The 15,644-nt window shown below is 30.4% G+C and overlaps 1 protein-coding gene and 1 long non-coding RNA gene across 4 annotated transcripts in view; one reads left to right on the top strand and one right to left on the bottom strand.

The window, feature by feature from the left end:
- Nucleotides 1–14,389, bottom strand: part of LOC114333392 (formin-binding protein 1-like) — a 272,061-nt gene extending 257,672 nt beyond the window's left edge. Inside the window, exon 1 of one of the 3 annotated variants that reach the window (XM_028283276.2) lies at nucleotides 14,129–14,389. In XM_028283276.2, the coding sequence (XP_028139077.1) occupies nucleotides 14,129–14,173 (45 nt within the window). In that variant the 5' untranslated portion in view covers nucleotides 14,174–14,389. The remainder of the gene's footprint in view (nucleotides 1–14,128) is intronic. The other 2 variants (XM_028283268.2, XM_028283262.2) reach the window with 2 other exon arrangements.
- LOC126885614 (uncharacterized) overlaps nucleotides 1–15,644 on the top strand; it is a 177,097-nt gene that overhangs the window by 59,120 nt on the left and 102,333 nt on the right. The window lies entirely within an intron of this gene.

Genomic DNA, 15,644 nt, shown 5'->3' with positions numbered 1-15,644 from the left:
ATTTATTGTGTTTTCTGTGTTGGGGTATGAAATCATCAAAACAATTCTTCCCTTCTCACGCAATTTAAAAATTCTCACTTAAAATCAAATATTTATATGGATATACACGTCACAATTTCCCCCATATATAGACGAAACACACACTCTCCAAACATCATTCCATCCCATTAGCAAGGGCTTTCCTAGAGGAAGCGATGACTCATCCAAGAAAAGATTTTATTGATCTAGATATAACGTTCTCTTTTCTCTCTGGCAACCTGTTGTATTATTTCCGAGTAAAGAAATACTAATGTACTTCTATTGACTAATGTTTTATCATTTAAAACGCCATGCCACCTAGTTTCACTTATAGTTCGTTTACTTGTTGACCCACAATTGGGTTATATAAATAAGATATTACATGTTACATGATGGTAAAAAATACGCTTACCAAAGGAAATGTGATATGCGTATGAATAATTTATGTAAATGTGGAAACAATTTATAAAAATTTCAATTTTAAGCCTCGTTAATACAATTATATTTCGAAGATAGTTCCAAGAAAGGACGTATGGAAGACACTAAAAGAAAGGGGAATCGACAGACACATAATATAAGTAATAAAGGATATGAGAGCCAGAGTGGCCTAACTGCTTTTAGCATTACTTTACATAATCAAAGAAAATGATCAGAAGCAAACAATGTCGGATTGTTTTAGTAGTTTTATGTTGACCAAGGATCATGATTGATCAACATACATTTACTAAAACAATCAGACATTGATAGTTTGTCATTTTCTTTGATTATGTGAAGTAATGTTAAAATCAGTTAGACCACTCTGGCTCTCATGGCCTCATTAACAAAAATAATACAAATACAGTAAGAACCAATAACGAGGAATCCAGAGAATTTACTACAAGTCAAGGCGTCAAACAGGGATGCGTGTTGAGTCCACTGCTATTCTCAGTGGTACTAGATGAAGCAATAAAGAAAACCAAGAGAAGAATGAGAAAACTAACATTAGGATACTGGCAAATGACTTATTTGTTTACTGTTTCCCAAAAATTTGGAAGGTTTTTGTTACTTGATTGAGTGGAGATGTTCAAAGTAAGATTCCAAGGGTAAATTTTCAGTTTTTAGAAAGTAACTTGCATCAGTTGTTGTGATAGTGTCTTTTATTGTAAAAATCATTTTTGATTTTACTAAACTTTATTTGATATTGAGGGAGGGTAATAAATCATTCAATTTTGGACATCGGCCTCTCCCAACTATTTCCATTGATCTCTATCATAAGTTCATACATACAAAATAAAATTATACGAACACACAGGTGAGGCCTGTGAGAACCAAAATGAATAATATAAAAAGAAACAAAATGAAATTTTTCTTATCAAACCTATTATATAGGCGGAGCATAAAGTTATTTAAAAAAAAATACATGTTCGGTCAGGTGAGGCCTGTGAGAACCATTAGCGGTATGTTTTAAGTTTCGTGTATTTTTTTTACAAAATGCACAGAGAAATTATATTTTTAATACTAGAAAAGGTAGGTGGGTCAATCCATGCCAAGTGGTCCAATATAAATTAAGTTGGTTGCTTGACTTTTTTAATATTTTTTATTTTTCTACCTTTTAAACTTCAGTCTATAGAGACTACAGAATTCCATTTATTTTATTTTTAAAAAATTTAGTTTGTCGATGACCGCCATTTTTGTTAAAGCGTGTCGATCATTTTCACGGAAAACATGGCTTCGCTCTTTAGCCAATATTTTCACTGAGGTTTGTCCTAAAACAGTAAATCAAAAACCAAACTTTTTAGAAATGTATGCTCTAAAAAAACGGCCTATAGCATTATTTAATTTCAAACTACCCTTAAGGCCTTAAACGAACCTCAAAGTTTGAAAAGGTAAACTGACAAAATTTCATTTTCAACATTTTTTTAACAGCATAAGGCTTTTTATTTTTAACATCATGGTTTGTAATTTTTTTCTGCAAAAGACATACGTACATACTTTAAATAAAATAGTTTGAGCTTTGAGACTTGAGTAAACTTTTTCAAAAACAATCTCAAAAATGTAATTTTTTGAAAAATCTCAAAGTTTGACCCCTTATATCTCTGCTTTGCACCGATGAAAAAATTTGAAATTCTGCTGAATGTTAGTCCCTAGCAAGTAGAATAAGGAGTAAAAATTTGGAGTTGCAGACTTACCTCATATAGGAGTTACAGGCCTGAAAAAATGGTCAAAAATCAAAATGGTCAAAATTTGAGCGTTTGCGGGCATGGGCAGGGTAATTAAAATTTAAATAAACTGTCTATAGTCTGTCTGAAATAAAAATGAATGTATTTTCACCAGATTTCACAATGAATACAAATTTATACACGGTGGGCCAAAAAAAAAGAGTTCATCTTAATATTTGGCAGTTATTAGATTTTAAGAGAATGCCGAAACAGGTCGATTTTTATTTTTAAATTACAATTTTTTTATACATATTTCATAAGTCTCCATGACGTGTTATCGTCAGTGACGTCATCCATCTGGGCGTGATGACGTAATCGATGATTTTTTAATGTAAATAGGGGTCGTATGTTATTTCATTTGAAAGAGTGTTCAATTCTCTGTTCAGTAGTATAAACAACAAAATAATTATTTATACAGGGTGGCCACAAAATAATTTTTGAATTAAATTAATTGACACAAAAAGAAGAATGTATGTAATTTATTTAACTCAAAATACATTGTATTGCTGTCATAAAATAGAAAAAAATATATTATTTGGCAAATAAACATTGCTTTTCGCTTAAATTAAATGTTTAAACTGTCAATAGGTAGGTGGGAGGCTGTTTGTGATTAATTTAAGGAAAAAGAAATGTTTACTTGTGAAATAAACATTTTTTCTATTTTCTGACAGCAGTAAAATGTATTTTTAGTTGTCACAAGACCCCTATTCCCATTTAAAAAAATCATCGATTACGTCATCACGCTCTGATGGATGACGTCACGTAGTATGAAATATATCCCAAAAAGTTGCAATATAATAAAAATGGACCTATGTATTTCGGCATTTCCTTAAAATCTAATAGGTAACTATTGCCAAATATCAGGGTGGACTGTTTTCTTTGGCCCACCCTGTATAAATTTGTATTCATTGTGAAATCTGGTGAAAATACATTAACTTTTATTTCATTACACAGTTTATTTGAATTTTAGTTACCCTGTCCGCAAACGCTCAAATTTTGACCATTTTGATTTTTGACCATTTTTTCAGGCCTGTAACTCCTATATGACGTAAGTCTGCAACTTTGAGATTTTTCAAAAAATTACATTTTTGAGATTTTTTTTTGAAAAAATTTACTCAAGTCTCAAAGCTCAAACTTTTTTCATTTAAAGTATGTAGGTACGTATGTCTTTTCCAGAAAAAAATTACAAACCATTATCGGCTTGCTTTATGCTGTTAAAAAAAATGCTGAAAAGGGAATTTTATCAGTTTACCTTTTCAAACTTTGAGGTTCATTTAAGGCCTTAAGGGTAGTTTTAAATTAAATAATGCTACAAGCAATTTTTTAGAGCATACTTTTCTAAAAAGTTTAGTTTTTGATTTATTGTTCTAGGACAAACCTCAGTAAAAATATTGGCTAAAGAGCGAAGCCATGTTTTCTGTGAAAATGATCGACACGCTTAACAAAATTGGCCGTCATCGGCAAACTAAATTTTTTAAAAATAAAATAAATGGAATTCTGTAGTCTCCATAGACTGAAGTTTAAAAGGTAAAAAAAATAAAAAATATTAAAAATAGTCAAGCAACCACCTTTGGACCACTTGGCTTGGATTGACCCAGGTAGGATTTTTATCAATAAATAATTACCAAGTTTATGTTGTACTTTTATAATGTTTCTTTTACTTTTTCAAACTCATGTTTACAAGTACAGATTGAAAATATTTATCAAATATAATTTTCAATGACAGGGTAAAAAAACTCGTATGTAATATGTACTCTATTATTATTGTGTTATTTTTTCTGTGTTAGTGAAAGTATTTTCTTCTGTAATGCTGGAAAAGGAAATTTCATAGAGAAACCCTTGTTTGAACTATCATTTATATTTGCATAATTGCCTTGTATTATTTTGTTATTAGTATAATTATTGGGTAATCAAGTATAGGTAATATTTTTCAATTTTCTTATATAGAATTATTGATTTTAAGATAATTGCGATGATGGATACTTTACTTTTGAGATAGATAAGTAAAAAAGGAATCTTAAGTGGCAAAATATCATCGAATCCACAGACAGTGGCTTCAAGCTTCAAGAAAATTTAACTCCAACAATTTATTCTTAAAGAAAATAGCAAGAAAAAGAAAAAACGAAATAAATAAATAACAGATAAGATAAGGAATAAAACAAATATAGTATGGTGCAAATTTTTGGAATAAATTCGTTATTTCCTAAGCCAGCAACTTCAAAAAAAATCTTGAAACAGGTCATTTTTATTTTTAAATTATGATTTTTTGACATATGTCATAGTTGTGACGTCATCCATCTGGGCGTGATGACATAATCAGTGATTTTTTAAATGAGAATAGGGGCCATGTGATAGCTTATTTGGAAGGATATTCAATTTGTAATTCAGTAATATAAACATTAACATAATTACTTATACGTATATCGCTGGTACCTATGACTAATGTGTGATTCCTAATACATTTCCAGTGAAAATAACTCTTTTATAAGTGTTGGCGATACAATTTTTTTTATATGCGTGTCCGCGAAGATTATAACTCCCAAAATATTTATAACGAAAAGATTTAGTTTATAATAGATGCCGACGAAAAGAATTATTTCCCTTTCTGTTTCTGCCGACGAAAACAATTATTTCTGAGAACTGTTTAGTAATTATAATTTTCGTGGACCCACAAACAGAAATGATGTTTTTTGCTGATACTCCTCAAAAAATAAATTTTTTCGCTAACACTTTATTAGGGATTATAATTTTCAGAATCATATAATCGAAAATAATATTTTTCGCGGCGTTCATTGAAAGTTCTACTCTTAACCGCATTTTTATCAGCAAAAAACATCATTTCTGTTTGTGGGTCCACGAAAATTATAATTACTAAACAGTTCTCAGAAATAATTGTTTTCGTCGGCAGAAACAGAAAGGGAAATAATTCTTTTCGTCGGCATCTATTATAAACTAAATCTTTTCGTTATAAATATTTTGGGAGTTATAATCTTCGCGGACACGCATATAAAAAAATTGCATCGCCAACACTTATTTTCACTGGAAATGTATTAGGGATCACATTAGTCATAGGTACCAGCGATATACGTATAAGTAATTATGTTAATGTTTATATTACTGAATTACAAATTGAATAACTTTCCAAATAAGCTATCACATGGCCCCTATTCTCATTTAAAAAATCACTGATTATGTCATCACGCCCAGATGGATGACGTCACAACTATGACATACATTATGTCAAAAAATCATAATTTAAAAATAAAAATCGACCTGTTTCAAGATTTTTCTTGAAGTTGCTGGTTTGCGAAATAACGAATTTATTCCAATCATTTGCACCATACTATATTTGTTTTATTCCTTATCTTATCTGTTATTTATTTATTTCGTTTTTTATTTTTCTTGCTATTTTCTTTAAGAATAAATTGTTGGAGTTAAATTTTCTTGAAGCTTAAAGACACTGTTTGTGGATTCGATGATATTTTGCCACTTAAGATTCCATTTTTACTAATCTATCTCAAAAGTAAAGTATCCATCATCGCACGCAATTATCTTAAAACGAGTAATTCTATATAAGAAAATTGAAAAATATTACCTATACTTGATTACCCAATAATTATACTATGTAATAACAAAATAATACAAGGCAATTATGCAAATATAAATGATAGTTCAAACAAGGGTTTCTCTATGAACTTTCCTTTTCCAGCATTACAGAAGAAAATACTTTCACTAACACAGAAAAAATAACACAATAATAATAGATATAGGTATTACGAGTTTTTTTTACCGTCATTGAAAATTATATTTGATAAATATTTTCAATCTGTACTTGTAAACATGAGTTTGAAAAAGTAAAAAAAAACTAGCGGACACATTATAAAAGTACAACGTAAACTTGGTAATTATTTACTGATAAAAATCCTACCTATCTTTTCCAGTATTAAAAATATAATTTCTTTGCGCATTTTGTAAAAAAATACACGAAACTTAACAGATACCGCTAATGGTTCTCACAGGCCTCACCTGACCGAACATGTAATTTTTTTAAATTACTTTATGCTCCACCTATACAGGGTTGCGAAAATGTCTGGCAACACGGTAATTTCTCGGAAAACGCTAGAACGATTTTTATAAAATTTGGTGGGTAAGGGTGTTCTAATGCGGCCGATATTGTAGTGGTAATTACATTGTTGTCAAATCTTCCGTTTTTCTGGAAATCTAATGAACTTTCTTATTTCAAATGGAACACCCGGTATATTTTTTGCGTTTTGAAATCCTTAAGAAATACTGATTATTTTTCATGTTATATTCCCTATACCTAAATGCCATAATTTCTGAGTTATTGCTATATTTATTAAAAAAAAATTTCAAGCAAATTACAAAAATCAATTTTTTCGGCCCGGATAGATATTATTTTAGGTTCTTTGGATCATTGAAAACAAAAAAGGTCTTTTGTAGTTTTCCTCTAAAGTTAATCGTTTTCGAGTTATAAACAATTTAAAACTAAAAAAAATGGAAAAATGACGATTTTCTAGGCTCAAAAACACAAGTAAAAAATACGATTTTTGAAACTACGAATTAGCTAAATTCAAGCTCAAACCTTATTTTATCAGATAGGTACCGATAAACAATTTGGTCTTGTTTTATTTTAAAATATTGTTCATTAGTTGTGAATGAAGCCCGATCGCCCGTCCTCTCATATGCGCTTCATTAATAATTAAAAAAACAATATTTTATAATAACACGTGCCAAAAACTCTTATAGGTAGCTGATATAGGAAGGTTTGAGCTTGAATTTGAGTATTTTGTTATTTCAAAAATTATTTTTTTTACTTGTGTTTTTAAACCTTGAAAATCGTCATTTTTCGTTTTTTTCAGTTTGAAATTGTTTATAACTCGAAAACGATTAACTTTAGAGAAAATTACAAAAGACCTTTTTTGTTTCCAATGATCGAAAGAACCTAAAATGATGTCTAGGCGGGCCGAAAAAATTTATTTTTATAATTTGTTTGGTATTTTTTTGGCATTTAGGTATAGGGAATATAACACAAAAAATCCTTAAAAAATTAGTATTTTTTAAGGATTTCAATACACAAGAAATATACAAGGTGTTTCATTTGAAATATGAAAGTTTATTAGATTTCCAGAAAAACGGAAGATTTGGCAACAGTGTAATTACCACTATAATATCGGCCGCATTAGAAGACCCTTACCTACCAAAATTTATAAAAATCCTTTAGCGGTTTCTGAGAAATTACCGTGTTGCCAGACTTTTTTGCAACCCTGTATAATAGGTTTGATAAGAAAAATTTCATTTTGATTTTTTTTTATACTTTTCATTTTGGTTCTCACAGGCCTCACCTGTGTGTTCGTATAATTTTATTTTGTATGTATGACGCTCATGATAGAGATCAATGGAAAAAGTTGGGCGAAGTCTGTGTCCAAAATTGAATGATAGAATGTTAAGAAGTAAAACAGTTGATAATGAATTATTACCCTCCCTCAATTTCAAATAAAGTTTAGTAAAATCAAAAATGATTTTCACAGTAAAAGACACTATCACAACAATGGATGCAAGTTACCTACTTCCTAAAAACTGGAAATTTACCCTTGGAATCTTATTTTGGACATCTCCACTCAATCAAGTAACAAAAACCTTCCAAATTTTTGGGAAACAGTAAACAAATAAATAATTGGTTTTAATAATAAAAGTAGTATCACAACGTGTAATAAATCATAAATAAGTGTTATTTTATCAAGAATAAGAATTGCTATTTGCAGCTATTTTTTTTTCTACTTACTAGGGATTAAAATACCTGTGAAAGGCTTATTTAATAATTTATCACTTTTCAGCTATCTTGATAAGACTAAAATAAATATACAAGTTTTCTTGGGAAGAATCATCATATTATCAGTGTAACTACTTAAATTATAAGAATTGCGATTTTTATATAGACAAGGCGAAAAGCTCAATTTTTCGGAAAAATATTCCCATTAGATTTTTTTGCATAATCACTTTCATGAGATACCCTAGAATAAGGTTCAAGAGATCGCCGATGCAAAATGTGGTCCTAATTATTTTAAACAAATTATAAAAGTAAATTTTTTAGGCATGGATAGCTTTTCTTTAGATTTTTTGGACCATTCTCAACAAAAATAGTACATACCTATCATATAATTTTTCTCTAAAGTTGATCGTTTTCGCAATATAAAAAATTTAAAACCGAAAAAAAAACCAAAAATGACGATTTTCAAGGCTCAAAAAGACACAATTAAAAAATATTATTTTTGAAATCATCAAGTGCCTAAACTCAAGTTCAAACCTTCTTCGATCAGCTCCTAATAAGAATTTTGGCTTGTTAATATAAATATTGTTAATTAATTGTTGATGAACCTCTTATGACTGGGCGCTTGGGCTACATTTACATAGCAGTTTTGAAAAATATGTGCAAACATTTTATGAAATCTTAGTGATACAGTTGATAATTTCTGAGAAAGTTGACTGTGTTAGTAATGTCTACTATTAGAGCTTTTTTCAGATTGTGTTGTATTTTCGCTGTCGATCTTGCTGTTGAGTAGGTACATTGGACAATCTATTCCTCTGAAATAGGTGTTTGACAGTTGTGGCAAATCGGCTGAGGGCCTTGGAAATGATATATCCGAGTGTAAATTTTGTATGACCTAGCCGCAGTCTGCTGAGGATTACTTACTACTTAGTCGTCGTTAAGTGGTATTAAAGCAGAAGTAACATCTAGTTTGATAATTTTTAGTTTTGCTTCGGTTTGGCTTCATTTTTCTTGTCAGGTTTTGTTAATATGGGTTTTATATTTTTTTTTTGGTCTGATAATGGTATATTTTGCATTATATGAATTGCTATGTTATTGACAGTTTTTGTTGCTGCTTGATTGTGCCACAAATTTTTCCACCTTTGAATTTCCATTGTATAAATGAGCGCTCATACTCTCATCGCCTTATTAACAACTAACAAACAATATTTTAAAACGGAATAAACAAAAAAAAAGAATGTGTGTGTACTTTGTACGCACGTAAGAAGATATTCTTCTATTATATAATAGGTAATTTAAACGAAGTAAATATATTTATTTATTTATTTATTTATACGGGCAAGCCCAATTCGGTAATACATTAATAAGATATTGATAATTACAGTGTTGAATATGTTACCAAAAAGTAAAAGGTCACCTAGGGAGTTAGCAAGTCTTAGTGTTCTAGGAACAAAAGTAAAATATGAGTAATTATATCTATGAAAAGAAATATGAAAGGTTTGAATTTGTCTTGTTGATCGTGGTGGAACAAACAACAATATTTTAGCAAGGAGTTCAGGGCAGTATGCCATTGATAATATACTTAAAAGGTTATTTGTACTTATTTTATTTAAAAATCAAACTAACTTTCTTATCTACCACTTTCAAAAAAGAAGAATATCTTCAAAAATTATATAATAATATACTTACAATCATAAAATCTATAAAAAAAAATTAAAAAGTAATAACTTGCTTGGGGCTCGAACCCACTTCACGTCTACCGCTCCGTACGAAAGTTGACGACATTTCAAACTGCACCAAATTCGCGTGTACGTCATGTGGGAATATACACAAACTAAACGTTTACACCATAAATTCATATGAATTTAATAAAATAGATAGGTATTGAAACTATTAGGTATTTCCAACTGAAACATTTAGAATTACGTACCTGCGGCTTTTCAAAACTATTTAAAAAGTCACTATAATTATAAATTTGATTTTATTTCTGTCCATACATCAATAAAAACTAATATTATACAATATTTTTGTTTACCGATAACCTCCATATTGAACAATTATTGACAGATCATTTCAAAATTTCAACACCCAATCAGAGCCCGTATAACCACTAATACCATACTGTCGGTGTGCGCATGCGCGGGAATCAATCAAATTTTACCCTCAATCGATTCGCCTCTAAAGAAGAATATCTTCAAAAACTTAAGGACAATGTTTGAACTTTATTATAGGCATTTCTTAAATTCAAAAGTAATATTTTTTACTTGAGATTTGAGTATTATTTGAGCCTTAAAAATCGTCGTTTTAAATTGCTTATAACTTGAAAACTATCAATTTTGGAGAACAATAATTAGAAGAGACCTTTTTGATTTTTGATTCAGAATGATCAAAAAACCTAGAAAAAAAATTATTTAAATAAATTAGGACCACTTTTCGCTTGGGCGACCTCTTGAATCTTATTCTAGGGCTAGGGTTTTTCATGAAAGTAATAATTGTGATGAAAATCCCATAGGAATATTTTTCCGAATGAACCAGAGCTTTTCGCCATATCTAACAACCATTGTATAACCATTTTACATAAAAAATACTGGATGAAAAAATACATAAATAAACAAATATAAATAAAACATAAAGTATAAATGAAAAGACTATTAATTTATATAAACAACAATTTTTCCTTCAACTTTGCAGAAAAAAAAAATCGTAAAAATCTTCATAAAAATATGAATTACCCAAGCAGTTAAAAAGTAAATTATATGAAAAAAATTACTTATTAATTACATTTTGCCAAAAAAGTATCGCATCACCTTAAAAATGTCCCATATTTCCTAAACCTTCTGTTCAATTTTAGTGATTTTTTTAATATGTTATTCTTCTTCTTAACGTGCCCTATCAAGTCCCCTTGACGTTGGCGATTAACATGGCGAAACTGTCTCTGTCTCGAGCTATTCTAAATAGGTGTTCTGCCTTCTTTATTCCTGTCCAGTCCCGGATATTCTTCAACCAAGAGGCCTGCTTTCTACCAATTCCTCTGCGTCCTTCGATTTTACCCATCATAATAAGTTGAAGAATATTATACCGGTCTCCCCTTACTACGTGTCCAAAATAGGCCATCTTTCTATATTTGATGTTATCAAGCAGCTCGCGGGTAGCATTTGCTCTCTTAAGGACTGCCACATTTGTCAGCATAGCCGTCCATGGTATTTTCAGAATACGTCTGTGCAGCCACATTTCAAAGGCCTCCAAACAGTTAATGGTGGATATTTTTAATGTCCATGCTTCGACACCATACAAGAGGACTGACCAAATGTAGCATTTAATCATGCGCTTTCGAAGTTGAAGTTGCAAGGTATCATTACAGAAGAATGACCTCATTTTTAAAAATGTGGTGCGGACTATCTCGATTCTACATTTTATCTCTTTATCTGGATCTAGTTGTTCTGTAATATGGCAACCAAGATATTTAAAACTGGGTACTCTTTGAATTATATGACCATCAACATATAAACGTAATTAAACAATATTAATATGTTATACATAGCTTTATTCTTCAAGAATATCGATGTAATAATATTGTTGCTGAACAGATAAGTGTCATTGTATACCGGGTGTATCAATGATAGTGTGTTTTTTCCTCAAAGTTTGGAACACCCTGTGGAATATTCTAGCGTATATAAAATATTGAAATTAAAACTCAACTGTAACCTTAGGCCATCATAAACATTTTGCTTTTTGATTCATTCGTTTATGTTGAATAATAAAAAAGTTGGTACTTTAACAACTAGCAACGTTCTTCATCAATACAGGGTGTTGCTAAATAAGTGCGACAAACTTTAAGGGGTAATTCTGCATGAAAAAATAATGACAGTTTGCTTTATTTATTTTTTTTATTTTATTTATTTACCCACGGGAAAACCCCATTAACAGTAAAAATACAATAAATACAATAAAAAAATGAGGTACAATCATTCATTAAAATATAAAAAGTAAAGATAAGAAAAGCAAAGGCTTGAAAAATCACCAGGCAAGATATTCAAAACATAACAGTTAGAAAAATAAATATAAAATTTACACATGTAACTGAAACAAATCAATAAAGTTATACAAACACAAATACAATAATAAAATACAACAACATTGCAAGATGAACCTACTTACACATATATGTCCACAAATGCTTAGTTTCCGAGATATGGGATGTTGAATTTTTTCTTACAAACTGACGATTTATTTATTGCTCTAAAACCGGTTGAGATATGCAAATGAAATTTGGTAGGTTTTAAGAGGTACTTAGTTATTGCGCATTTTTTGGCATACAATTAAGAATTTTATATTCACCATTGGTGTGCATACATGTAATATGACCGGGTAATATGACCTGTCATCATCATCATCATCCTGGTGCTACAGCCCTTAGAGGGCCTCGACCTTCTCAAGCGTTCTACGCCATTCTGTTCTGTCCCTTGCCTGCACTTTCCAGTTGCAGACTCCAACTTGTGTTACCCCGTCCATCCACCTCAACTTTGGTCTACCCCGTCTTCTCATTCCCATGGGTTGAGCCGTTAGAATCCTTTTTATCATGTTTGATTCAGCGGCTCAGGCTACATGTCCTGCCCACTGCAGGCGATTTCGCTTAATTATAGTGATAATATCTTTTCCACCAAATGTTTGCTTGTAGATATTCTGCAGTTCAAAGTTATAATATGACCTGTATGCACGCCAATTTTCATTTGCATATCTCAACCGGTTTTAGAGCAATAAATAAATCATCAGTTTGTAAGAAAAAATTCAACATCCCATATCTCAGAAACGAAGCATTTGCGGACACATGTTTATAAAGTAAATGGTCATTATTTATTCATGCAGAATTGCCCCTTAAAGTTTGTAGCACTTTGTTTGTAGAAACACCCTGTATTGATGAAGAAAGTTGTTAAAGTATGTACCTAACTTTTTTATTAGCAAATGAATCAAAAAGCAAAATGTTTAGATGGCCTAAAGTTACAGTTGAGTTGTAATTTCAATATTTTATATACGCTAATATTCCACAGGGTGTTCCAACTTTGAGGAAAAAACACACTATCATTGTTACACCCGGTATACAATGACACTTATCTGTTTAGCAACAGTATTATTACATCGATATTCTTGAAGAATAAAGCTATAACATATTAAAAAAATCACTAAAATCGAACAGCAGGTTTAGGAAATATGAGACATTAAAAATGTCCCATTTTTAAGGTGATAGGATTACTTTTTTGGCGGAGTGTATTTAAACAGTGGTCCGGTGTTGTAAATCATATAGGTCCTTTCTTGAATATCTTTTGTTTTCACCTAAACTTTGATATGAAATTTGTTCCAACCTGTACGGAATTACATTTTGATTTAGGTGTATTATTCTAATTTTATTTGATCAGACTATTCATTTATTATCACTTTCCAGCTATCTCGATAATGCTAAAATAAATAATACAAGTGCTATATTCTTGGGAAGAATCATCAATCATCCATCAGTCTACTTATGAGAAATGCGATTTCTAAAATAATGGTTTTAAGTTTAAACATTTTAAATTTTTTGTACTCAAGTTATTGGCAAAATTAGTTAAAAAATAACATAAACAAACAAATAAATAAAATATATGATATTTATATTAGGTATGTATTATTTATATACGAAAAGACTAGGAATAATATGTATTTGTAAACAATGCAATTATAGCTGGATTTAATAAATTATCTTATTGTTTATAAGTACTCACAATAGAGACAATACTGTCACATCACATGACAATATTTTAAATACAAAACATCACTTATTCTCTCGCATTATCAAGCTAGAGGCTACTAGGATGTTAAATCCTGCAAACAGATACAGCGAATTCAAAAAACACCTGCAGGCAGTGTAACTGGTACCTGACAGTCTTTTTTAGCCAGCAACCAGGTCTCCGAGATCCTATCGCGTATCTCGTTGCAGAAAAAAATCTACCCACATCTGCAAGTTCTCAGATACTTTAAAAAGAACACACCTCATTTCTGTGATGTTTTCATTGAAAAATCAGGCGTTGTATGTGCAAAAAAACAGTGTAGAACTATAGAAACAATTCAATTATTATTGTTTTTTACTTACCCAGAGCTCGGTGCCCCAGTTGAGGTTCTCCGCTACGGCGGTCATAATCCAAATTATGTCAAACACTTAACAAATTGCACAACACAAGCACAAAAATCTGCGAGTTTTTCTCTAGGAACATACACTTTTTTCACCGACACTACCCAACATGGCTGTTCTTCGACTTTTGTCTGATCGTTCTACAACGGAATCAACTTCAGGAATGAAACGAGAAGATTGTAAAAAGAAACAAAAGATAACCGATGATTCATTCGGCTATCTGGCGGGAAGTCGGCGAGTGATCTTGTCCCATGCAGGAATCGTACTAAAAACCGGATTGTCGGCGATAGCGCCATCTAAGGTAAGAAGTGTAACTAAACGTAGTAGGAACTAACGTTCATAGATGGCTAAAATCATTTTCATTTATTTATGAAAATAATAATTTCAAATTTTATAGACTGTAACCGTTGATTGAAATATTATTATTATTTAATTAATTTTTAATTTTTGTAATACTTTATGATAATTATACAGCGCTCCTTGCCTTGACAATTCTTATGTAATTTGTACAGGTGTGGAGTGCAATGTTTTTGTTTTGTGTATTATCTATTATGATAAATAAATAAATATCTATCTATCTATTAATATTTCAATCAACTCTGTAACACTTGAATTAATATGGTTTCATTTTCTCAATAATTACAGTTTAATTGTACATATTAAGCATTTCTGACAATTATTCTCATAAAAAATTATTCTCAAACAGACTATTTATACAGAGTGAGTTTTATATGGAACGCCTCAATTATCTCTGAAACGGCTTGCACGAATTTTATAGGTTTTAACATTGATTATAGACCGTGTCTATAATCAATGGTTTTAAAATAAGGGTATTGTGTTGCGGGAGATATTATGGTGGTATTTACATTGTTGTCAGATCTTCCGTTTTTCTGGAAATCTCATGAACTTTCTTATTTCAAATAGGACATATTTTTATATTTTCAATGGGTATATGTTTTGCGTTTTGAAGTCCTTAAGAATTACCTACTGATTATTTTTCATGTAATATTTCCTATACATAAATACCGTAATTTCGACGTTATTGCTACATTTATTATTTTTTTAATAGAAAATAGACGGTTTGTCAAGGATGATATGCAAGAAGACAAATTTACATCAAAAACTTCCGTAGTTCTCGGTACAAAATAAAACTATTTGTAGCGTAGTAAGGTTAGATGGAAGGAATAATCAGGAAAAGCAGAATAAACATGCAAGAAACGATATTTAAAAAACGGCCACGATGCATAGCATTTGCAGATGATCTGACGCTATTAGCAACAAGCAAAAAAGAACTACAAAAGTTAATGAAAAACAGAAGCCAAAAAATTTGGACTTAAAATAAATGAAGAGAAGACAAAATATATGATAATGGGAGAGATCCAAAAAGAAAAAGAGAATAACATCATAATACAAATAGATGGAGAAAAAACATACTCGTTCAAAAGAGCCAAAGAAATTATTTACCTGGGAGCCAAAA

This window comes from Diabrotica virgifera, chromosome 5 (assembly GCF_917563875.1).
Source record: "Diabrotica virgifera virgifera chromosome 5, PGI_DIABVI_V3a".
NCBI classification, from domain to species: domain Eukaryota; kingdom Metazoa; phylum Arthropoda; class Insecta; order Coleoptera; family Chrysomelidae; genus Diabrotica; species Diabrotica virgifera.
This window is presented reverse-complemented; position numbering and strand designations above follow the sequence as displayed.